At 44.3% G+C, this 25,864-nt stretch overlaps 1 protein-coding gene, 1 long non-coding RNA gene and 1 pseudogene across 6 annotated transcripts in view; 2 read left to right on the top strand and 1 right to left on the bottom strand.

Annotated features, from left to right (window-relative positions):
- The window catches only part of Tbc1d31 (TBC1 domain family, member 31), a 79,530-nt gene extending 53,844 nt beyond the window's left edge, over positions 1 to 25,686 (bottom strand). For 2 of the 5 annotated variants that reach the window (XM_063263257.1, XM_039078791.2), the window contains exons 1-2: positions 17,135 to 17,192; positions 2,993 to 3,139 (exon numbers count right to left, since the gene is read on the bottom strand). Coding sequence is in view for 3 of the 5 variants with exons in the window: in NM_001134842.1 (NP_001128314.1) it covers positions 2,993 to 3,139; positions 7,385 to 7,461 (224 nt within the window). In the remaining 2 variants the exon portion in view is untranslated. Of the gene's footprint in view, positions 1 to 2,992; positions 3,140 to 7,384; positions 7,545 to 17,134; positions 17,193 to 25,418 lie in introns of those variants that run through there. The other 3 variants (XM_063263256.1, XM_039078789.2, NM_001134842.1) reach the window with 3 other exon arrangements.
- Positions 12,563 to 15,081, top strand: LOC134479907 (uncharacterized). Its single transcript, XR_010053799.1, has 3 exons — positions 12,563 to 13,429; positions 14,007 to 14,209; positions 14,953 to 15,081. It is a non-coding gene; the product is annotated as an uncharacterized LOC134479907 (long non-coding RNA).
- On the top strand, positions 15,144 to 15,491 carry Rpl37a-ps14 (ribosomal protein L37A, pseudogene 14; annotated as a pseudogene).
- Positions 25,687 to 25,864: the final 178 nt, after the last annotated feature.

Here is a 25,864-nt window from a genome sequence, read left to right as displayed (position 1 = left end):
GCACCAGAGAGGGATCAACATACCACATCTACCACTGTTCTATGTATGTTCACCTTCCCGCAGCTCACTGTCTTTCGAGAAGCAAGTCGTTTTCCTGTTCACTCCCACTCCTCTAAGGTTTTTTTTTTTTTTTTAAACATTTATTGATTTATTATGTATACATCATACAGCTTTCTGCCTGCATGTATGCAACTACAGGCCAGAAGAGGGCACCAGACCTGATTATAGATGGTTGTGAGCCACCATGTGGTTGCTGGGAGTTGAACTCAGGACCTCAGGAAGAGCAGACAGTGCTCTTAACCGCTGAGCCATCTCTCCAGCCCCTCCTCTAAGGTTTTATTGTTTCTGCTGCAAGTAATCTGGCACTTGGTGGCTCCCTGAACACCCACAGACACTCTGTCATAACCTGTTCTCTCCTTGTTAATCTCTTTTGCTTTAAGAACCCTGGCTCACAACTTAGGAGGGTACTTTTCCTCTCCTAGTACAGATAGCAAAGAGACGATGGACAAAACAAGCAGGGAAGGCCCAGGTGTGAAGGCCCAGGTGTGAAGGCCCAGGTGTGGAGGCCCAGGTGTGGAGGCCCAGGTGTGAAGGCCCAGGTGTGAAGGCCCAGGTGTGAAGGCCCAGGAGAGGCCGAAGGCATGGATAGGACGAGGGAGCAACCAGAACCACCATTTGGGAACAAGATGACAAGTTACAGATGGCTTGAACGTATTGGCATAATGGAGTCTGCAACGGGGGAAAAGAAAGAGAGGCTTTGGCATCTGCTTTCTCATAAATCAGGAGGCTGAGCAGTGAGAGTAAGATCTATATCCAACACAAGTAGGCAAAGAAATTGTAAAGCATTTGCAGCAGTTGCCGGAGCATGGCAAATAGCAAAGGAGCAAGGAACCACTAAGAATCACTGATGATGAAACGTGCTATTGTTAACGGGAGCCCTCACGCAGCATCTTGCTGTCCAGCAACAGGAGAAACTACAGGTGAGACTGCTAGGGAGGGTGAGGAAGAATGAGGGTGGGGCAGCCAGGGTCAATGCTATGTTTAGTGAGTAGAAATGATGGTTAGCAGATTTCTAACAGACAGCAAATAAATCTGTGACTTCCTCTCTTGGACTATCTGAGAGTAAGTTACCAAGGTCATGTTCCTGACCTAATCATCAAAGTCCTTCCACACCCTGCCAGGTGTCCCACAGCCTGACAGGAGGATGATGGGTGCAGACTCATGCCTTCCCCATGTCTCTTGTTTCCCTCCATCTGGAGGTTCTACTCCCTTTACTAACATTCTTGACTGTGATCTCTGTGACAGTTCCAGGACAATTTTGTTAGTGAACACCCCTACTAGCTAATGAATGACTCCATCTGGCTGCATCTGGGTTCTGTCTTTGTCAAGAACCACATAGAACTGTGCGCTTTTTTACTGTTCATCCGCCTTTATTGGTCCTATTAACTTTAATCGCTTGGTTTATACAGTGTGTGCCAGGCCTTTTCGTTTTACCCATTATTCTGTTTCTTCTATAATAAGATTTTGTGGTGAGGCTGGGGATTTCTCAGCGGCAGAATGCTTACCTGTGTGAAGCCCTGAGTTTGAAGCCCCAGCACTGGATGATAAAATAAAGAAAAGAATTTTGTAGGGAGAAAAAATTTTTTGACTGTGCCACATCCCAGTCCACATTAAAGTGCTGCTTATAGTAGGACTGCAGAGGTTGTGACTGGCATCAGGGGCATAACTCATCACTCTGTGTACTTATTTACTGCTCAGATTATCTCCTCCGTGGGCACCCCTGCAAGCTGGCTTTGTGTCCTGACAATCTTATTACTGTAGGGATAAGTTTTCTATGAAATGTTACAGGTTCATACCATAGCATGCCTGCCCCTGTACTGAAACTGGCCATTTCTGCAACGATCTCTGGTTTCTTTTATCAAGGATTAGTTCTTAGAATCTAAGAACTGAGCACAAGGTCTGTTCACTGCTCCTGGCATGCTGTCCTGGTTCTCTGACTGGACAATACTAGGAAAGATGTGCATGTGTAGTGTGCTCCTCCTCACATAGATGGCTGTTTATTTCTTCTCTATGCAAACCCACAGTTTATGCTGAAAAGTCCAACTTTAATCTAAAACCGAAGGGTTCACTCTAGCTTTCTTCGTCTCCTTATCTGAAGTCCTCCTGTGGTAAGCCAGACTCTTACTTTCCCAATATTTCTAATCTGATCACGGCTCTCTAAACCGACAGTGGCACTCGCCCCATGCAGACACTCTCTGACTGTTGCTGGTCATTCCCCTCCCACCTTGCCTCATGACCGGGCCTCACCATGGAGACTTAGTGATCGATCCTACTTAACTGCTTCTGGACCAAATAGGAAAGGAAGGAGGATGACTCCAACTCTGTGTGGTTCTTGGATCTAGTACACTGTAACAAAAAGGTCCAGAGGAAATCAAGTTTCTAAATCACCCAATGAAGTACTAGAACTTAATGACAAATAAGCGGTGATGGAAACTTAATTAAGAGAAAGTAAGCAGGTCTGGCGGGATGTTATCTCAGTGGATAAAGGGGCTTGCCCCTACACCTAACTGGCACGATTTCAACCCCTGGGACTCACATGGCAGAAGGTGGCAATCAACTCTCGGAAGCTGTCCTTTGACCTGCACATGCAAGCTGTGGCCTGATGTGTACGCGTACACACACAGACACACATAAAATGAAGTGCAATATAGAAATTGTAATGAAAAGAAAAACCAAGCAGGCAGGAACGGTGGCTTCCTGCAATGGGGAGGTTGAGGCAGGACCACTGCAGGGTCAAGAGGCCAACCTGGGGCATAACAAGACCTGGCCTCAGGAAGAAAACTCAGAGCTGCCAGCAACCCTGTAAACCACTTAAAGCAGCTTTCTAAGAACTCAGCAGGACTTTGTAAATCCTCGGTAAGTAACTGGAATAGTCAACGATCAATCAAGAACTCCCTAAATAATAAGGGACATATTGAAAGGCTCTGCTTACCTGTTTCCATGCAAGTCAAAAACATAGATGTTCCCCTGATGGTCCCCAGCAATGAAGGAATCTCCTGAGCCATCAAAAGCCACATTCAAGAACCGCAAGACTTTCGGATGGTATTCAGAGGTGCTGTGAACAACATTCACTATAATTCTGTCAAAACACAATTAAAACACAAAAAACAATCTAAATGTTACAATCTACACAAACCAGCTTTTGAGTACTGGGTTTTACTGAAGGCTTCCTGCCTGCTAATTCTTCCTACTGACGTTCCTTTTGTCCCTACATCAGTCTTATAAGGATTTCTAAACAGTTCAGAAAGCCATTCATTAGGAAGAAGCTGTACTGGCTGGTTTTGTGTGTCAACTTGACACAAGCTGGAGTTATCACAGAAAAGAAGCCTCAGTTGAGGAAATGCCTCCATGAGACCCAGCTGTAAGGTATTTTCTCAACTAGTGGTCAAGGTGGGAGGACCCGCACATTGCAGGTGGTGCTGTTGCTAGGCTGGTGGTCTTAGGTTCTGTAAGAGAGCAGGCTGAGCAAGCCAGGGGAAACAAGCCAGTAAGAAACATCCCTCCATGGCCTCTGCATCAGCTCCTGCTTCCTGACCTGCCTGAGTTCCAGTCCTGACTTCCTTTGGTGATGAGCAGCAATGCAGAAGTAAGCTGAATAAACCCTTTCCTCCCCAATTTGTTTCTTGGTCATGATGTTTGTGCAGGAATAGAATCCCTGACTAAGACAGAAGCTAACATTCATTTATTCTTTAAATACCAGAAAGCTTGCTACCTGTCAGAATAGAAGAAGCCAGACACTAGGGATAATGGAGACAAGGTTGTCACTTACAGTTTAGTAGCAAGGCCAACAGTAATAGGCACGTATAAACAGCATTACGATGCCTAGCAACAGGGTACAGAGTTCCTTTCTGTAACGTAAAACGCCCCGCCAAGCGTGAGTTGTAGCTCCACCTCTGAGACCTGTACAATGCCCTGGCAAGCGCGTGCTCTAAGGACTGTGCTCTTTGCTGTGCTCCTGCCCCTGACCTACGATAGTTAGCACTCACGCCACTCCTGTGCAGTACTTCATATCACTCCTTGAAAACCCATGAATCAGACTTCTACTCCAATGGTAAGAAATGAAGTTAATTCTTCAATATCATCCCATAGATACATTTAGTATGCACTAAAGCTATGTGGAAAATTCAAACATTTTAACCTTGGGCTTTAAATTACTCATACACGAATACAAGCGAACATAAAGGGGTACACATGGGGAAAAGATACACATAAATGTTGCTCACTGTGCACAGAGAACAGTGACATGGGTGGCTCTCTCCCCCTCTGCTTTCCTGAATTTGATACGTATTTGTTCATGATCATATTTGCGGGCAAACTTTGTACAGAATGTACAGCAACATTTATCTAGATTTACTATTTTTGGAGGAGAATTTCTGCGCTGTACATCTGCTGAAAAACTGTTTAGAAAACTGACTGGGCCAGTGGGATGGCCCAGCAGGTAAAGATGCTTCCCACCAAGCCTGGTGACTGGAGTTTGACCCCCTAGGCCCAAATGATGGAAGGAGAGAAAGATACCCATAGGTTGTCCTCTGACCTCCACAGATGCACCATGCTGTGCACACACCAAATGTAAGAATAAACTTGCGGCCCAAAACGTTCCTTTACTATAGAGTTGCACGCACCTGTAATCGCAGGATTCGGGAAGTGGAAGCAGGAAAACTGAGAATGTGAACACAGCCTGGGCTGTGCAGTGGGATCCTATCTCGAAAACTAGAATGGGAAAACAAAATCATGCATCGCCATTCGGGTCTTGAAGACCAGCACAATCCATTGTTTAAAATTACTTTGTGTGCATGAGTGCTCACACATGCCTGACACGTGGAGGTCACAGGACAACTTACAGGGGTTGGTGCTCTCCTACTATAAGGTACCCAGGGACTAAGCTGAAGAAGTCAGGCTTGGCTGCAAGCTCTCTTACCTTCTGAGCCCTCTGGCTTGCCCCCTTCCTTTATTTCAAGGATAGTATTTAACCATGAAAACGTTATCTTTTGTGTATGAATCTTTTAAAAACGATTTGTCTTTTGATTGAGTATATGTCTGTGCACCGTGCCCACGCCTGGTGCCTGCAGATGCTAGAAGAAGGTATTAGGTTCCCTGAGACTGGAGTTACAGAAGGTTGTGAGGTACCAAGCATGTGCCGGAAATTAAGCAAGAGCAACCAGTGCACTTAAGCTCTGAGCCATTTTTTCTAGTCCCTTGTATGTTGAGTTTTAATATTCCAAATTAAAATCTCATTTTCAAAACTTACAAAAGGATGCTACATTGATAAATGGATTAAACATTTTCCTCAAGGCTTCAGTGGTAAAGCACTAGTCTAATACGTATAAGACCCTAGGTTGAATCTTCTTCAGCAGTGAAAAAATTATTTTTCTTCAGGTTTATCTAAATATAGCTTTTTTAGATTGATCAGGGGCATAGAAAAAAATCCTACCTTACTGAATCTCGTGGTATTGAAAATACAAAAATTAAGCCACGCGTGGTGGTACACATCTGTAATCCCAGCACTTGGGATGTGCAGGCAGGATCACAAGTTTAAGGTCATTCTCAGCTAAATGCTGAGTTCGAGGCCAGAACTGACTAAAAGAGACCCTGTGCCAAAATAAATAAGGAAATAATAAAACAAAAGTTAATATCAGGGTATCTTTGGGTCTGATGACTCAGTCAGAAAAGTTCCTACTGCACAAGTATGAGAACCAACTGAGTTTGGATCCTCAGCACCGTGTAAGAGCTGGGCATAGTGGCCCACATCTGCAACCCCAGTGAAGGGGAGTTGGAAACAGACAGCTGCTTGGAGTTCACCCGCTATCCAGGCTAGCTAAAGCAATGAGCAGCAACAGTGAGAGTCCATGTCTCAAAAACTAGGGAGGAGAGACCTGATGCGGATCTCTGGCCTTTACAAGCACATCTACATATACACACATGAACGAACACAGACACACACACACACACACACACACACACACACACACACACGACCAACAGCCTTTTTTCTGTATCATTATAGTTTGGTGCCAAAAATTAAATGATTGTTCACAATATTAAAAATAACCAGCCATAGTGGCAAGGGCCTTTAATCCTAGTGGTCTGGCAGCCCAAGACGGAAGAATCACAAGTTCCTACCCAGCCTGCGCTACAAAGTGAGACCTTGTTTCACAAAAACCAAAGCCAGGCTGTCCTGACGGCTCAGCCAGTAAAGGTACTTGCTGACAAGCCTAATGACCCAAGTTAAACACAAACAAAAAGAAAGGAGTGTTTTTGTGGAGGCACAAACGAAAACTGCTCATTTTTTAAAAATCTTACACACTAGCTAGATACTCTGTGACAGCAAGAAATAGTAGATTGGCTATAGTTCTTAGACTTTTTCCAGGAGCCAAAAGTATGCTGCTTAAACGAACTCCACATTTGGAAATGAAAACGCTGAAGAATCTCCACTATTGACAAAATTGTTTATTCAATAGGTCGATGGGTCAATAGGCTAGATAAAGGGTAGATAGCCACCACGAACCACAGTGGCTGGCTAGTCAAATAAGTGGCTGATCCACTTATAACTGCACTTTCAGCCTACAAAAATGCTTAAAGTTTGATTTCTGGGGAAGCAACTAAAAAACAGAAAAGTCTCTAGGGAAACAAACCTCGAGACACGAACCCAAGTGATACCATGCAATCTAGGTGATCAGAAACACCAAGATCACTTAGACATGCACCATGGGAACCAAAATAAATGTATCACATGGGCAAAGACTCCCACTGACGTCACACAAGAGGCAGAATCTCAAACCAGACTGTCTACTCCAAACGGAATAAGAAGCACAGGCGGGTAAAAGTCTCCGCATTGTTGACAGTCCCAGCAACTGCAGAACGTAAGTTTGTTCCAGCACTGTTCCATAGTGCTTAGAAGTGTGGCCCACACTAGGCTCTCAACATTACAGATGTGTGCAATGTAATGACTTAAGGATGTAGAGCTTCGGCTTTTGGAGAGGTAGGTGGGCATTGCCTTCTTTGCTCCCATCACCTCCTGGCGTTTTTTTCCCAACTGGAAAGGACATTAATAAATCAAAGCAGGTGGAGTCTTGGCACTCAGCTGAACTGCAAATTCTTTTGCATAAATCGTAGAGCCTTCTCCTGCCTCCCTCTATAACCCAGGACCAGAATCTGGGACGCAATTGCAATCTATAGTTTCTGGAACTCCTCCTGAGGTCTCAACCCAGGGATGCAGCGCACGGCCAGAGTCAGAATCCCCAGGCCCGCATCCCTCTGCCACGCTATCCACCTCAGCCTCCCGCAGACCCGCCCCCTCGCTGGTCTCCACAGCCTGCGGCCTCACCCGTTGTGAGTGGCTGGCGATGGCTTGCGGTGCCATATCTTGCCGCTCTCCTTGTTGCCCAGGTTAGTGCTCTGCATGTCGAATCCCCCGCCCCCCCCCCGACTCTGGACTACAGCTGACCCGATGGGGTAACCGTCCCGAGAGCTTCCCAGCAGTCCCCGCGCGCACAACCCGGGAAATTCGAGCGGCCGCCGCGGGTCTCCGCCCCCAAGGACTGTACCAATTACGCGGGGGACGCCCTTTCTAGCTACAACCAATCAGAATTCGGATCAGCCCACTCCGCTCGGGCTATCCCTCCGCTCAGGATAATGGAAACGACCAACGACTTCTCTCTAGACTCCACCCCTTTCCTGAGGTTTCTCTCGTAACCCTGCGACCCAAAGGCTTCAGGGAGTTGTAGTTTTCTGAAGTCTGGGACTTCAGTTCTCAGACGCCTATAGAATCAAATAGACATCAAAAGTGTTTTTCTCCTGAGAGCCTGCTGCTTCCTGCATTTCGTTCTATATTGCGTTTAAAATAAGAGATTCATAGAAACAACTAATAGAAAGCAAAAGGCAAGCTGGTTGAGAATTGGAGGAGTTCCTTTCCTAGAACTTACATGCACTGCAGAACCCCACAGACCTAAATGAATTCCGTTTTGTTTTGTTTTTGTTTTTGCCGCACTCATCATGTTTTAATTGCGTAAATTTACGAGACGCTCCCACATTATGGTTTCCGGCCCACTGTTCACAATCTAGAAAAGCAAAAACGTCAAGAACCAGCTGCACTGGCATCGGAAATCTTTTTCACTTAGCAAAATTCACTTAGTGTTTCTCTAGTGCTTACAATGTGTGACTGATCCGCGTGCTTAACATACCAACTCGCTTAATTCACAGAGAAACAGTTTAGGTAATACTTTTAACTCCACTTCAGTGCTGTATGAGGTTGCAAATTAGTTTCTAATTAAATTGCCCCACATTTGGTATATAAAAAAGAAATTATGCCAGGTAGTGGTAGCACACGTTTTCAATCCCATTACTTGGGAGGCAGAAGCAGGCAGATCTCTGAGTTCAGGCTAGCCTGTTCTACAGGACTAGTTCCAGGACTGCCAGAGTTACTCAAAGAAATCCTGTCTGGAAAAACCAAAAAACAAATGAAGAGACCAGAAATTAATTCTCTCAGCATTCCCTGTCAATAGAGTCTGTCAACAAAGATTGTCTTCTTTGTCCAGGATAGCCACCTTCTGAAGCTTGTTGCAAATATCTCTGTACTTCTCTCATATATCAAAATAAACGAACAATCGTAAAGTAAAAATTGAATGAGGTCTTCAAAAGGGAATATAAACATTTTTAAGGAAAAAAAAAGATGTGAGTTCACCTCATTGCCTAGGAAAACGACCTTTTGCTCCTGATCAGTTTTGAGCTATAGTCCTCTGATGAAAATGTTGCTCCTGAGACTTAAGATATGTGTCACCAGACACCCTCGGGCTCTGCTCTAGACGTAGTAGATGCATATGTATGTATTTCCACCTTATTGTTAATAAGTCACGTAGCACCTGTAACACAGCTCTTGCCTTTCCTCAGCTTCAGTAGGAGCTTCCTACAACTGCTTACTTGTAGATCATCACTTCTGACCCACACGTGCTTCTATTTTCTTGTTTCCTTTGGGGCACGCATGCAAGATTGTTTGACTCTATCTGTGAGCTGAAATTCCCGTGTCCCTAATAAGGTTTTCTCTAAGTCTCAGAGCTTGACTTGCCATTTACTAAGGACACTTACAGTTGGTTTTAGGGTTCACAAGAATAGTCCAGAATAAAATTCTTAGATGAAACTCCTTAGCTTCAAGACTGGTGTGTGGGGGAAGGGGAAGCCTTTGATTTGCTACAGGTAAGCACTACCATTATCCCTACTTCCTTGGAAATTGGAGTAGGAGGAGAGACAAAATAGAATTATGATCTTTCTGCTCCTGAGCCCCATGATTTTCAACAACAGAAAAGCAACAACAAAAGAAGTGTTTGGTCAAGCATCATGACACACACCTGTAGTCCTAGCACTTGGGAGGCTAAGACTGGATGATTTCAAATTGGAGCCCATTCTGAGCCACAAAGGATACTTTGATTCAGAAAAAAAAAATCCTATGGATCATTAGTCACTAAGAGATAGACACATACTATATATATAAAGTGTATAATTGCATAAGTTTGACATAAGTACTCATCGTGAACCTACTACCAAATCAAAAGAATGGCTGTATCTGTCACCATAAGACTCCCTCCTATCTCTTTTTTGTGATCTTTTTCTATCCCCATCCTACTTGGTGTACTGACACGACTGGATGTTGCCTATTCCTCACATTAATTACTTACTAGACATTTATATAAATGGAGTCCTATTTGTTGGTATTCTATCTAAGCTCCACCCCCACAGCTACGGGGGGGGGGGGACAGCCAGGTATGCTCCGCCCCACAGTTGCCCGGCAACAGCCAGCTGTGCCTGACTATAAAGGGGGCTGCTTGCCCCCTCCTCTCCCTCTTGCTCTCCCTTTGCTCTTTGTTCTTCTCTGCTCTTGCCCCTTTCCTGTCCCTTCTCTCTATCCCCCTCCTCCCACCCTCCACGTGCCCATGGCCGGCCTCCTTTCCTCTCCTCTCCTCCTCTTCTCTCATTAAACCTGTCCATGGGCTGGAGAGATGGCTCAGCAGTTAAGAGCCCCGACTGCTCTTCCAGAGGTCCTGAGTTCAATTCCCAGCAACCACGTGGTGGCTCACAACCATCTGTAAAGAGATCTGATTCCTTCTTCTGGTGTGTCTGAAAACAGCTACAGTGTACTCATATGTAATAAATGAATAAATCTTAAAAAAAAAAAAAACCCTCTCCACGTGGAACCATGTTGGCTTGGTGTGCTTTGTCCATACACAGGCTGAGATTTAAACCCCAGCATTGGCCCTAACACTATTCACCTTTCCCTTTCACCCTCCAACTGGATTCTTTTATATACCACAAGCTTGAAATTGTTCTTAAGAGAGTCATTGTTTTGTTGGGACACCAGTTAGTCATCATCTTCATTGCTAAGTACTGTTCCATTATACCCATATAATCTGTCTGTCCATTCGGGAACATTACCATGGTTTCCCGGTTTTCTTACTCTACATGAATGCTCCTTTTAGTTCTCTGGGAGGTGTTCCTGAGAGTGGAGCCATCGCCTCGTGTGGCAGGTATCAGTTTAGCTTTTCAGGAGACCTGCAGATGTGTGCAGCACACGTGCACTGCCCCCCCCAACCCCCAGAGCAGGAGTCCCGGTGCTCCTCATTTGTAATCAATCTCTGTCATTTTGTCCACTCTGGGAATATCATGGTATCCATGGTGATTTTAATTTCTTCTTCTGAAATGGCAAACGAGGCACAGCATCTCTTTATGCAAGCATTTGTGTTCTACGTGTGTTCTTGCTAAGTATCTGTTCAAATCCTTTATGTGTTCTTAATTGGATTGTTTGAATTCTTTTTTAAAGATTTATTTATTATATATAGTACTTATATATTATAGTACTTATATATAAGTATTATATATAACTGTCTTCAGACACACCAGAAGAGGGCACTGGATCCCATTATAGGTGGTTGTGAGCCACCGTGTGGTTGCTGGGAATTGAACTCAGGGCCTCTAGAGGAGCAGTCAGTGCTCTTAACCACTGAGCCATCTCTCTAGCCCGTTTGAATTCTTTTTTTTCCTTCTCCATCTTTATTAACTTGGGTATTTCTTATTTACATTTCAATTGTTATTCCCTTTCCCAGTTTCCGGGCCAACATCCCCTTAACCTCTCCCCCTCCCTTCTATATGGGCTTCCCCTCCCCATCCTCCCCCCATTACCATCCTCCCCCCAACAATCACATTCACTGGGGGTTCAATCTTGGCAGGACCAAGGGCTTCCCCTTCCACTGGTGCTCTTACTAGGCTATTCATTGCTCCTATGAGGTTGGAGCCCAGGGTCAGTCCATGTATAGTCTTTGGGTAGTGGCTTAGTCCCTGGAAGCTCTGGTTGGTTGGCATTGTTGTTCATATATAATTGGGCTTTGAGACTCATTCATATATCCTTGCTTCAAGCTTTCCTTTGTACAATCATTTGCTTTGCAAATACTTTTCTAGTCTGTAGCTTGTATTTCCACTTAAAAAAAAAACAAACAAACAAACCAGTGTTTGTCAAACAGATGATATTAATGAAGACCAACCTATCAGCGTTTCATCTTTGGAGGGATTTTTTGTTGTTGTTTTTGGTTTTGTTTTGTTTTTTGGCAGTTCTTTAACTTTATTTGACATTGAGCAGGTTAGTTCTCATCCACATTGACCGTCTGTAGATTTTTGAATGTGTAACAGGCACGTAAGTTACCAGTGTGTAGAGCTTGTTTGGTGAATCCTCATCCTTGTTACGCTTTCTGGATAAATGTACTCAGAACATTCCTTATTCCTTTGGCCCAGACGGCTTTATTGAGCCTGGTGTCTATGCGCACATGCGGAGTCCCCATCTCCTTCATGGCGAATTTCCGAACTTCTCTGAGTGCCTGAGGAGCACCCTTCTTGAAGCCCACTCCATGGATGCGCTTGTGAATGTCAATGGTGTATTCTAGGGTCACCACCTCATTGATGGCAGAACGGCCCTTCTTCTCGCCACCCTTCTTTGCGGGAGCCATCGAGCCTGCCCGCTCCGCTTTGGGAGTGGATGGAGTGGGATTTCAGAGCCACGACCCCTCAACCATACTCACACTTGGAGGGAGTTTTGGGAACCATCTTTAGGAAACCTTTTCCTATGGAACTGGGGGGATGGCTCAACTGGTAATGGGCTTGCTGTGCTGAGTTGGGCATGGTGCTACACATTTATAATCCTGGTGCCGGGGAAGTAGAGACAGGCAGATCCCAGGGTCTCCATGGCCAGTAAGCCTTGCCTACACACCCATGAGTAAAAACGTACCTACCCAGCCAGCACTCTAGTCCTCCCATAAACCCTCAACTCCATCTCTTTCCCCTCTATAATGGGATCTGATGCCCTCTTCTGGTGTGTCTAAGGACAGTAGCAGTGTACTCACATACAGCAAATATATCTTTAAAAAAAAACCCTGAATTTAAAAAAGAAAACAAACTAAATTGGGGGGAGGGTGAGGTGAGAGGGCTACTTAAAAGAATTTAAGGGTTGGACTGGGCAGACCGGCCAGCTGGTAAACCTTTTGCTATCCAAGTGTGAGCACCCATGTTTGGATGCCCCAAACCAAACCAGAAGCTGAGCATGCTGGTGTGAGTTGTAATTGCTGCACTGCTGTGGTGAGATGGGAGTGGAGACAAGAGAGTAACCAAAACACGTACAGGGAGCAGTAAGAACAGTTTGTCCCAAACAAGGTAGAAGGCAAAGACTGACACCTGAGAGGTTGTCCTCTGGCCTACATGCACACACTATGGCTCACATATACACACACCACACACACACTCATGCATGTGAAAAGAACACACACATACATGTGCATACGTCCTGTGCACACCTACACATGTGCACAAAATTAAAAGAAAGAAGTTTGAATTTGAGGTTGGGGAGGGAAGGGGCTGTCATTTCCAATGAGAACCAATGGATTTGGAGTTGGCCAGGGCAGTCACTGAACAAGTCACGGCAAGCTGTCTGACACTGATACATTGTGTAGGAAGGCTGACATTTCGAAAGAAGCCGTTCTGTTTCATCAGGACAAAGTCTGTGTGGCGCTGCCAGCTAATGCAAACCCAGGCAATGTTTTCCATTCCACTGATGACTCAGCTCTGTGACCTTGTGAGAGGGACAAGAGAGGCAGAAGCCACTCTAGGCAAATCAGGACATGGGCCACTTCCCCCACTTCTTTCATATGAGTCAGAAACAGAGAGAGAGAGATTGAATATTTATGCCTAGGTGTTCTCATAAAACATGCATGAAAGCAAGCAAGAGCGGCATTTCATGTAGAATGCAAAGGATTTGGCACTTACAGCTGAAAGTGTACGATATCCCAGGATGGGACAGAAACGAGCTGCTGATTGTGACAGGCAGCAAGTCCGTGTCCACGTACGAGAAGACGACTGCTGACATAGATTGGGTTTTTTTTTTTTTTTCCTCTTCTCTTTGTTGTTTCTTGGTTTAGTTTGGTTTTCAAAGCAGAGTTTCTATGAGTAGCCCTGGCTGCCCTTGATCTTGCTCTGTAGACCAGACTGGCCTCAATCTGCCAGTCCCTGTCTCTGGAGTGCTGGGATTAAAGCCGTGTGCCACCGTGCTTAGTTTAGATTGGGGTGTTTAAAAAGACCTCAAGGAAGGGTGAAGTTTTCTATTCCATAAGAGAATGGGCTGTGCCTGTAATTTCTGCTCTTCACAGAGCTGGAGAGAGGAGGAAGGTACAGAGTTAGCAGCCTCTGTCATACTTAAAGCTGTCCTGAAAGGCCAGGCCAGTCTAAGACTCGGTTCTTAGTCACACTGCATAATACTCCATCTTGTGGGAGATATGATTTTATGATTCCCCAGTATTGGCGAATGGTTTTTTAAAGGATAGACAGAAAAAGGAGCCTTAACCGTGCTATTGGGGACATTAGTATAGCAGCTCAGGAAAATGCTCTCAGTCGAGGCTAAACCTTCAACATTGTATTACCAGCTCTACCTGAAGACCTGGCCGATGGCTTCAAAGAGGATGTTGGGAATATTTCCTACGGCATGGAATAATTAACCTGATTCACAGGCTTCTAACAGCATCTGCAGGCTCAGAGGGCAAGCCATCAATCAAGCACAACAGGACGCTAGTAAACCACGAGTAAAGCTCCTGTAATTGCTGTAAGGAAAGAAGATACTTTGACTGAGGTAAGTGTTAATTATCCAGGAAACTGCTCTAGTGCCCCAGTCGGAGGAGAGTACACAGAGAAGCCATCCACCCACGCAAAGATGACCTAGAAGAAAGCTGTTTCTAACCCTTCTTCTCCAATGTTGTCACATCTCAACTGCTATTCAGGATCTCTCTTTTTCCATGTAGCCTTCTTCAGTGGTAAAACTCAGTTTATTCTTTTTTTTTTTTTTTTTTTTCGGAGCTGGGGACCGAACCCAGGGCCTTGCACTTGCTACGCAAACGCTCTACCACTGAGCTAAATCCCCAACCCCCCAGTTTATTTTTGATGAACTATGAGCGAGGTGTCCGTGTCCTCGTCTGTGTCCGTGTCCGGGTGTGCGGGCGTGTGTTCGGGCGTGTGCGTATGCTCTCTTGTGCATGTACTTGAAGGGGAGAGGTCAATCTCAAGTATTGCTCCTCCAGTACTGTTCACCCTGTTCTTCAATGTGGGATCTCTCTTTGGCCTGACGCTCCCCAGGTCTGAGATTACAAGCACGTATCACCGTGTCAGCTTTTCGTGTGGGTCCTGGGGATTGAAAGCAGGTCAACATGCTTGCAAGTGAAGTACTTTATAGACTGCGCTCTCTCCCGGGCTCATTTTTGTTGTTTTTATGTACTGGTGAGTTTGGGAAGTGCTGTACACACTAGTGAGGAAAGTGAGAGAGTATCCAGTGAAGTATTTGATCAAATCGACAGACATTAGAAGTACTGTCTTTTTTAGGAATGTCCAACGCCAGCCGCTCAGACTACCTAACTAACCCTGCAGAGAACCCTGTGCAGAGGAGTGAGGGTAAGCGCGCCCAATAGGACTTACACTGACTGGCATCTGTGGCTCCACCATTTTTCTTTTCTTTAGGACTTTTAAAAAATTCACTAGGGCTCTTCCCGTCTCTTTGGCCTTGACGGTAGAATCAAGATGATGAAGGAGCGTCATCCTTTGGAAAGCGTCTCAGTAAGACGCGCACACGCCGTGCCGCTGCTGTGGCTCTAAGGCCTACGACCTTCAGAAGTCGACCTGTGGCAAACGTGGCTACCCTGCCAAGCACCAGAGGAAGTATAACTGGGCTGCCAAGGTCAAGAGACCAAACACTACCGGGACTGCTCGGGTGAGGCACCTAGAGATTGTCAGCTGCAGATTCAGACATGGATTCCGTGAAGGAACAACACCTAAACCCAAGAGGGCAGCTGTTGTAGCATCCAGATCATCTGGAGGATTTCAATCGGTCATAAAATAAATGTTCTGGTTTCAAAAAAAAAAAATCACTTGCTCTTTTATTTTAAATACCATGGAGTCTTGTGTTTACATTAAGTAGAAACCTCTCATTCAGTATCTCATCTGTTCGTCTACCAACACGCTTAGAGTGATCATCTCTTTTAGTAATTATTTGGAAAATATGGATTAGAAACTCAGACATGGGACTCTACCTGTGTTCTTTGAATCCAAAGTTTATAAGGACTCTTACTTTGGGCAAAGAATTTAATGTCTCTGTGTCTTGATTACTTTATCTGTAAAAATCAGGATAATAAGGGGGTTGGGGATTTAGCTCAGTGGTAGAGCGCTTGCCTAGGAAGCGCAAGGCCCTGGGTTCGGTCCCCAGCTCCGAAAAAAAGAACCAAAAAAAAAAAAAATCAGGATAATAATGGTACCTTACCCTGGAACTATGAGATTCAGAACAGTGTGTGGCATGCGTGTGGGTGATGGGCATTAGGGAAGTCCTGCTCAAAAGGGTGCCATATAAATGTTTAGCAGCTGGCTTGCTGGGCTAAAGAAAAAAAAAAGACCCAACTGTGGCATTTATATTCTGGCAATTCTGTGGTGTAAATACTCCTGCCTTGACCAATTTCAAGCTACCAAAAGGCCTCCCCGACTAAAGAGTTGAGCTTCAATAAAGGTTTGTCAGACATAGAAAACCACAAGCTAACAGATGATAAAATGTGGCATTAAAAACTAAGACATATTTGTTACATCTTAAACTTATATTTTAACGAGAGCTTGTTACTTAGTTTTTAGTAACAGCTGTGTTTAGTCATTGACTCAGGGCATCCCTGAGAGAGTGTCATAGCTTGTTGATGCCACTTCAGATAGCGCACAGCTCACTCACTTGGCCATTTAGTCATTTTATTCAGCTGTCTTCTAGTGTCTAACAGACCACCTCAAAATGTACTGTCGTAAAAACAGTGATTTCCTATTTCTCACACTTTTGTGTATCTCTCCTCAGTCAAACACTTCTGGTCTACGTGGTACAGCTTTGGTCATTCATGGTTGCATTTAGTTTGTAGCTCAGATGGGGTTAGAACATCTGGGATAGTTTCTCACCCACCCATTTCTATCCCTCCTCTCTCTCTTCATGGGGGTCTTTCACCATTTTGTATGACTCTGGCTTCTAAGTGAGGGACATTACAATAGGAATGGCACAGAAGCGTGTCCTCAAGTCCACAACTGATACAGGAAGGAACTGTGTAAGTGCAGGAATCCTGGAGGCATTTTCTTTGAGCCTGACTCTTATTCTATATCCCTGAGGCTCTTGAGCTCCGGGTGTTTCTCGTGCCTTCACCCTAAGTACTAGGATTACCCATGTGAACCACCAGGCCTGGCTAAGAAACAACTTGTTAGAAGTTCTTTGTATAATAGTTTTTCACAGATGTCAGCAGGAAGTCCCAGAGGGACATCTGGAAGGAGTATGCAGAGAAATGAATCATCTTGTATTGGGTGGGGGGTTGTCTTGAGAAGGCTAGGCTAGTTCCAGGCAGCCTTGGCAGGTAAGGAGACTAGGCCTAAGAACTGGGCAAGTCCAGGCAAGCACAGGCAAGTTAATTACTAATAGAGAAACCCCAGATCCAGCCTTTACACTCTGATAATGGTTCCAGAATACCTAGAGATAGAGCAAGAGAAGGCCACCTACCTGGGATTTCTTCACAACGGTTTCCAGCCTCTACACCCTGGCAATGGCTCTGGAATGCCTAGAGATAGGGTAAGATAAAGTTCATCTACCCCAGAACTTTAATGTGCTCTAAATAGAGCCTGGGAACTCACTTGATTGTCTCTGTCTTGGTAATGGGAGACCCCAGCGTGCTGGACTTCTACAGAATAAAACACTCTGCATTTATATACTATTTGAGTCTGGGGTATCATTCTTCAGCAAATCATGGACCCTTACAGTCTTAGGGGCGTGTGTGTGTGTGTGTGTGTGTGTGTGTGTGTGTGTGTGTGTTCTGGAGTAAGTATACAGCTACAAAAGGAAGAGGGGGTAGATAAGCATCATCAGTGTCACACATAACCGCAAGCTTCTCATAGGGGTGATTTTACCCCATCTACTCACAGGGTATTGAGAAGACCTGCAACACATCAGTTGTCATAACTGGGGAAAGATGTTGTGGTGGCCCAAGGATGCTACTGACTGAGCGGTGGCCCCAGTGCATAGGTCACAGCCTCACAAAGAGCAAACCAAATCAAACTGCAACCCCTCTGAGACACCATGGGTTGCAACCTCACACAGGCACAGCACTGACTGTTGAGTATGTACACTTCCTCTTTCCAGCACATTTCCCCTATTGCTTTTGACAGCATGAACAAAATGTAAAATTATCCCTAAGCTCTCGAAATGTGCACTCAGCCTATTTGGATTGCCTTCAAACAAACACGACAGATGTAGCATTTTGGACTCAGATGCCTTGCCAGTCAGGCATATGAACGTTTGCACATCAACAGCAATAACGTCCTGTGACTAAAGGAGTCTGGGCTTGTTCTGTTCACTAAATCTCTGGTGACCTTATTTCCCCCTAACTCTCTGACATTCTTTGCACTACTCTTTCCTCTCTCCTTGAACAGTTTGATTTCTTAGGATACAAAGGTTTCCTGTGCTCTGCTTTGATTGAATGGGGTGATAACCATTCATCAGTTAATAGTTGCTCATTGAGCTGCTACTGTGAAAAGGAGCTGCTCATTGGACTGTAGTAGTGAATGAAACAAAGTTCATTTGCATAGAGCTTGTTTTCTAGTTAGACAGACTAGTGTTATATATATATACAGGAATTCTTGGCCAGATCTTAGCACCAGGCTTGTGTTTCTTCCTGTGGAGTGGACATTAAATCCAGTCAGAAACAGTTGGCTACTCCCTGGACAGTCTTGCCACTATCACATCCAGGTGCAATCTCTTACCACCCTAGTCACTGCAGTGCACAGAGGTCACAGCTGGGTGAGACCCTGGTGACTTCTTTCCCTCACCAGCAGCTGCACCGCACCTTCCAGTACTGTGAAAGCTGTGTCCCTTTAAAAAGTTGGTCTGGGCACATACTCTTTTTTTTCCTCTGCTTCTCTGTTTGAAAACTCCTGTTTTATATTGTAATTCACATCCTTCGTTCTCTTGCCCAGGGATGTTGGCAGTCACAAGTACTCATAAAAATAGTGTGCCCCTCATTCTTTGTTTACAAATATGACTGTCTGTTTGACCAATTATCTCCTACATATACACATTTCATTTCTGTGGAGTATGTTGCAATTACAAATAATACAACATTACATTACCTTATATTTGATTCCTTGTACAGTATTTTTTTATACTGTTACAGTTTTGTTTCTAATGTCCAGAGTTTTCATCTGTCTGTCTGTCCGTCCGTCCGTCCGTCCATCCATCCATCCATCCATCCATCCATCCATCCATCCATCTATATCATGCTTTTGTGGAGCTATCTACATGGCTCTTCCTGACTCTTACTCCCTCTCCTCATGTGCTTGGCCACATTGGTCATGTTAAGGGCCTTCTCTGATGCCTTACAGGTCTTTCTATCTCCCTAGTGCATCAGCTTCCCCTTCTGTCTTAGTCAGGGTTTCTATTCTTGCACAAAACATCATGACCAAGAAGCAAATTGGGGAGGAAAGGGTTTATTCAGCGTACACTTCCACATTGCTGTTCATCACAAAGGAAGTCAGAATGGGAACTCACGCATGGTAGGAGCCTGGAGGCAGAAGTGGATGCAGAAGACACGGAAAGATGCTGCTTACTGGCTTGTTTCCCCTGGCTTGTTCAGCTTGCTTTCTTATGGAACCCAGGACTACCAGCCCAGGGATGACACCACCCACAATGGACCCTTCCCCTTAGATTACTAACTGAGGAAATGCCTTACAGCTGGATCTCATGAAGGTATTTTCTCAAGGGAGGTTCCTTTCTCTGTGACAACTCCAGCTTGGGTCAAGTTGACACACAAAACTAGCCAGTACACCTCCCCACCAAATATCCAGTCTGTTGTTTAACCATCTAGAGCCCCTCCGTGGCTCTAGAGGTCTCACTGAGGCCTTTCCTGACCAGCACAAGCTTCCTCCTGTTGGTCTTTTCCTCAGCATTATTCAGCTCCTCACCTATTACACATTGCTTGTGCCTTTCAATGGCCTCTCTGCCTGCTGTGGAAAGTAAGCTCCAAAGGGGCGGAGGTAACCGGCAAGGGTTAACTAGCTGGAGGAGTGCTTGGTACACAGCACACTTTGAACAAAACATTGTTAAATAAACAAGTGAATGTGTACCACCATTGGCTTTAGTAGATCATGGCTTAAGTATTACATAAGCTCTTGATAGCAAACAATCAGCTATATCAGGTTTTTGTTGATGTTTTTTGAGACAGGGTGATGGATTTGAGCTGTGGGACTTGGGATTGAGGGTCTCGAGGAGCTGGAAGGTTTAAGAAAATGTGTGGAGATGGAGGCAGAACATCTTCACTGCGTTATTAATTAATTAATTATTGTCTTAAGGAGTGAAGGCAAAGGTGACAAGCTTACCTCTGGAATCCCCAGATATGTGGCGGCGGCCATTCTGTACTGACTCATAACCCCTGATGTTTGGCGTTCCCTCTTGGCACTGTTGGATATCCATATCAGCATCACGTTGTCTAAACATAAAGTGGCCCTACCTTCCTCTGCTCCATCCACAGGGCTCCACTCTGCGTGTAGTATAGGCTAGCCTTGAATGTGCTGTATATCCTCCAGTAGCTTAAACTCAAAGTCAGTCTCGTCTCATCCTCTTGACCCTTGTGACTCTGGTTGTGCATCACACCAAACTGTTATGCGATTTCTCTGCCGCTCCTACTGAATTTACTATTTACTTATTGAATTATTACTATTTATTATATTGTTATTTTTTATTTTTCTAGACAGGGTTTCTTTGTGTAGCCCCGGCTGTTCTGGAATTAGATCTCTAGACCAGGCTGGCCTCGAACTCAGAGATTAGTACACAGCACACTTTGAACAAAACATTGTTAAATAAACAAGTGAATGTGTACCACCATTGGCTTTAGTAGATCATGGCTTAAGTATTACATAAGCTCTTGATAGCAAACAAACAGCTATATCAGGTTTTTGTTGATGTTTTTGAGACAGGGTGATGGATTTGAGCTGTGGGACTTGGGATTGAGGGTCTCGAGGAGCTTGGAAGCTGCTTCTGCCTTCCAAGTGCTGGGATTAAAGGAGTTCACCACCATTGCTGGGCTCCTTCTGCATTTATAAATAAAATAAAATTACCTGGTTATTGTGAAGACTTATTGAAATTATACATGTAAGGGACATAGGTCAATGCCAATCAAATTTACACACTCAATGAATGTTAGCTGTGAGTAAAAAGTTATTACTGTGGGAAAATGTATATACAGATATAATGAAGATGTTCATTATAGAGCCATTCATAGCATTGGGAGATAAGTTTCAAAGTTTGGAAAATAGTCTCAGATCATACAGAGATAAACACACAGAGATAAACACACACACACAGAGACACACACATACACAGATAGATACATACACATACAGAGATACAGATACACACAGATAAATACATAGAGACAAACACACACACACACACACACACACACACACACACACACACACACACACACGCACACACAGTTACCCACATGATAATACAAATTTTGCTATTCCTCTCTTCTTGGAAATTCTCCTCCTCTGCCAAACCTTCTTTTAATACTTCCCAATAAACATCTTCCCTTATCATTTTTTTTGAGGTGGGGTCTCACAATGTAGTCCAGGCTCGTCTGCTACAGCTTCTCGAGCATTGGAATTCTAAATACACTCCAAACAAATTCTCTCACCCCTATCATTTTAAACAACAAAAAAGCACACTCTTGCTTCCATTTTGCTGTTTCTTGGTGATGGTGGGAAGAGACACCAACCAAGTCTGTGCAAAGGTCAGGGCTCTTTCCAATGCTTCCTTCTCCAAATGTGTTTCCAACTTCCACCTGAAGGGCTTCTTTATGTCGTTTCAAAGGGCTTTGTATCTTAATTCCAATAGAACCTCCATATCATAATTAATAAATTCAAGGCCCATAGAAAAGAGCCCTCTGCATTCAAATCCACCTCACATTTAAACAGTTTTTGATTCAGACAGAAGTCACTTCCAATACACATAGAACTTTCCCAGTACATACCAGAAGAGTACTGGTAATTCTTGCTCTATTTTTTTTTTTTTTTTGTGCTACTGCAAAAAGCTTCACTTCTTGGCATAGATTTAAGCAGTTAGAACAGGTACATCATAATTGGCAGTCATCCAGCTCTTATTCATCACCCCACTAAATGTCCCTTTTAGAGAGGAATCTTGCTCTATTTCTGAATGTAAGCTATGGGTCGTTAAATATCTGTAATTATTGCTTGAATTGATGTTATTTTGATTCTTTGTATTTGTAGGAATTGTTTAAGTCAAATGTTAAGCTTGTTTTCTGTTTGCTTTTGTTTTTCTTGTTTGTTTTTTCTTCTTCTTTGAAACAGGGTCTTACTGTGCAGCCCTGTCTGGTCTGGAACCTGATACACAAACCTGGCTGACTTCAAATTCGCAGAGAATTCTCTGCCTCTTAGTGCTGTGATTAAACACTTACACCAACATGCCCTACTTTTTTTCTTCCCCTCCCTTTGAGACAGAGTTTCACTATATAACCCAGGCTGTCCTCACACTTGTGATCCTCCTGTCTCAGCATCCTGAGGACTGGAATTACAGCGTGTACTGCCAGACTTAGCTTAGAAATTACTTTCTTCCCAATACTTTCTACATACACTCCTTTGTTCAGGCGGTCTGGCCTATGCATCTGTTAAACACTGAATGCCTCCTGTTCTCCTTTTGCCAAGCAGAACCCAACTGGTACTCACCAGAGGCTTTGGACTTTATAGTCTTTCCATTTGTCACACAGGCAAGGCACAGTCATGACAAAACAGAAAAAGGGCTCTGTAGCCAGATTTAAGTGGATTTTTCAATTTTGTATTTAATTCTTAAAAATTTGTGTTTGCATGTGTGCGTATGTGTCTGTCAATGAGTACACACGTGTGTGTGTGTGTGTGTGTGTGTGTGTGTGTGTGTGTGTGTGTGTGTGTGTGTCTGCCATGACACACATGTGACAAACAGTGCCAAAAGACAACAGGTAGGTAGGTATTCTCTACTTCTAGTGTATGGGGTTCCAGATATCCAACCCAGACTATCAAACTTGGCACTTTTAGATTTTGAGGTTCGTTTTCACCCTGTAGCCCAGGCTAACTCACACAGAATCCTTCTGCTTCAACCTCTCAATGGCTGGAATTATGAGGGAGAGTTGCTTTGCCCAACTCTATGGATTTGGTGACAACTGTGATCTCAACATTTGATGTGACTCTGAGGACTCTCCCTGCTTTCCAGTTTGCATAATTACAGTACTCATCTATGGGTATTAATATGTTAAGCAAGATAACATATGCAAAGTGGAAGTGTAGAACCTGGTAGGCTCTTCAAGCAAACTCAGTGTAGGCACCAGGTAAGACGAATCTTTTGGGGGTGCCGGGTGTGTGTGTGTTTGTGAATCAGCTTAGTGAATTGTCCACACCACACAAACAGCCCAGAACAGAAGAAGGAATGGAACTGCTTTTTAACAGACTGACTTTATAACGCATGTATGCATACAAGGATGTGTTAGTATGTGTGTACACTACAAAGACATCAAGAATAATAAATAAATACTGTGTACATTGTGAGGCAGTCTCTTTATCTCCTAGAGTGTCAAAGTTTGGACGGTTCCCATAGCTGTGACTGAAAGACAGGACTGGTTCTGCTGGGAAAGCCAGTGATTTGTCATGATTGTTACCATAGCATCTTCATTTGGAAGGTGGGGCCGGCCGGCCTGTCAGTCGACACAGGATTAATTACATATTGCCAACAATTCCATAGGCTGCGAACTGCTTAAAGAACTATGCTTTCAAGTTTCAGGCATCTCCCTAGGACAGTGCTCCTAGATGACGGTGGTAACACACTCTCTGAGTCACTAGCCCCCTGCCTGTCAGCGTCAGGGAGCAGTACAATACAGAGCTTCAGCTCTAGCCAGACTGTTGGCCTCTCTCCAATTTTTTCTAATTTCAGTTTTTGTATGAGAGAAATGATAGGAAATGGAGTTTTGTTTCTTTAAAAAAATTTAAGCCAGGCATGATGGTGCAATGCCTTTAATCTCAGCACTTGGGAGGCAGAGGTAGGCAGACCTCTGTGAGCTTGAGGCCAGTCTGATCTACAGAACAAGTTCCAGAAAAGCCAAGACTACATAGAGAAACCTTGTCTCAAAAAGTCATTTAAAAATGATTTTTATGTACATGAGTGCTTTGCCTGCACACATGTATGTGCATGGTATGTGTCTGTACCTGGTGCCTGCAGAACTGAGGTGGGAGCAGATCCTTTGGAACCAAAATTATGGATGTCTGTGAGCTACCATGTGGGTGAGGGGAAGAGGACCCAAGTCCTCTTCAGGGCAGAAAGTGATCTTAACTCCTGAGCCATCTCCCCAGCCTCTGCCTCCTCCTATTCCTCCTCCTCTTCTTTTATCCTTTTGCATTTTTGACAGACTCTTGCTATGCAGTTCGGAGTGGCCCGGAACTCTTGCTCTCAAGCTTCCTGAGTGTGGGGTTGCAGGCCTGTCCCACCACACCAACCTTGGACTCCTTCCTGGGCTTTTATGTGGATGCCATAACTTGAGGAGCTTTTCCAACTAGGCCATTTCTGCAGCCCAGTTCCCAGCTCCTTCTAAAGGCAAAGACACCAAAGAGAAGCGAAGTGACTTTCACAGCATGGTATTGCTAAGAAGTGGTTTGTCACAATATAAAGGACAGTGTCTCTAATGCCAACACTCAATCCAGACCACTTGCTCTGTGAATCTAGGAGCACAGTCTGGATTGGGCTTCACGATATTTTTTTTTGTTCTTTTCTTTTGCACACATATTGCTGAGCTCGTGGGTGGAACTTTCCATAGCCATGGTGGATAACCAGTTTCTTATTCCTCATACCTTGGTTAAAATGTCAGTGCCAGCGGATAGAAAGAGGCCATTTGAACTCTCCTGGCTATGTATGAAGATGTTTCTTATAGACTTTCTATACTTGATATTCTTACGGACCCTAACTTTTGTATCCTCTCATTAAACTGAGAAATATTTAGTATTTTTCTATTCTGTAAAATGTGCATTTCTTAAGACTCGAAAGGGTAGTGACCAAAGTCCTTTGAAATAATGGAATACTAGAAACTATCTGGAAATGCATGTGGACCCTATCCTGTGGGCCACTTGGACCTAAGACTTTCAATTCCTTTACAAAGTAAAATAATAATTTTTTTCAGATCCCCAATTCCACATTTTTTTAAGTTTGAGGAATTTTTTTTCCCCTGATATGTGAACACTGAGTCTGTTTGTTTTCTTAGGTCCAGACCTGATGGTAATCAGCTCTCCTCTGCTCTGAGTTTACAATGCACTGCCTCTTCTAGTTTGGCCAACAGTTCCTCTCTTTCCACCATCCAATAATAATGATTTTGGATTTTGTTTAGTGAAATGGGTCCAGTTTTCTTTGCTGAGCAATCTCTTTTATTGCAGTAAGTTCAAACACTTTGTTCACTACAGGTCAGTTTACACCCGTGTTCTTTACGGACAGCTTTACTGATCCTAAACTGTAGTTCCAAAACAGAAGTTCTAGTGAAATCATTTATCTTACCATCGATTGTTTAAAACAACCATCTTCATCGGTTTCTAATTTAAAGCTCCCCAATGAACCAGATTATGTCCAGTATTAAATGCGGTCTCAAGATTTTCCAGTTCTCCGCTGTCACTCTACCTTCCTCCCTGCCCAAACCGTCCTTTCCCCCCCCACCGTCTGTATCCTCTGAAATTTGTCTTGATTTCTCATTTGTTTTTCTGTTTACCTTGAGACTGCAAAGTCCAGGTACCACGACCATGCTGACAGCCGCACTTGCATCCCCAGTGTCTAGAAACCTGCCTGAAGTTGTGAACAAATTGTTGATGTGACTAAATGAGGAACTATCCAAACTACCGACTCCTTTCCCTTTAAATAAATACTCTTCAAGAGGCACTACTCAGATTACAACCCGGGCGAGAACGTGGTGAAGAGCATGTAGCTTCCCCATTTGCTGGCAGTACTGGCCGTTGCTCTGGGCAACCACTGTTTCCCACTAGACGTGAAGGCGTCGTCGTCCCGCCTCTCCTGCTTGGCCCCACCCCAGGATGTCGAGACCGGGTACGGCGCTTCAAAAGACAGCTCTGGCCCTTTAAGCCGCGGGGGGCACTTCTGGTCACGTGGCCCGTGGCCACCGGAAGGGGAAGTTTCTCTTGTGATCGCTACCTAGCTCGT

The sequence above is a fragment of the Rattus norvegicus genome, chromosome 7, assembly GCF_036323735.1.
Source record: "Rattus norvegicus strain BN/NHsdMcwi chromosome 7, GRCr8, whole genome shotgun sequence".
In the NCBI taxonomy this organism is placed as follows: Eukaryota; Metazoa; Chordata; class Mammalia; order Rodentia; family Muridae; genus Rattus; species Rattus norvegicus.
The sequence above is the reverse complement of the archived record's forward strand: the minus strand, read 5'-3'. Positions and strand labels throughout refer to the sequence as shown.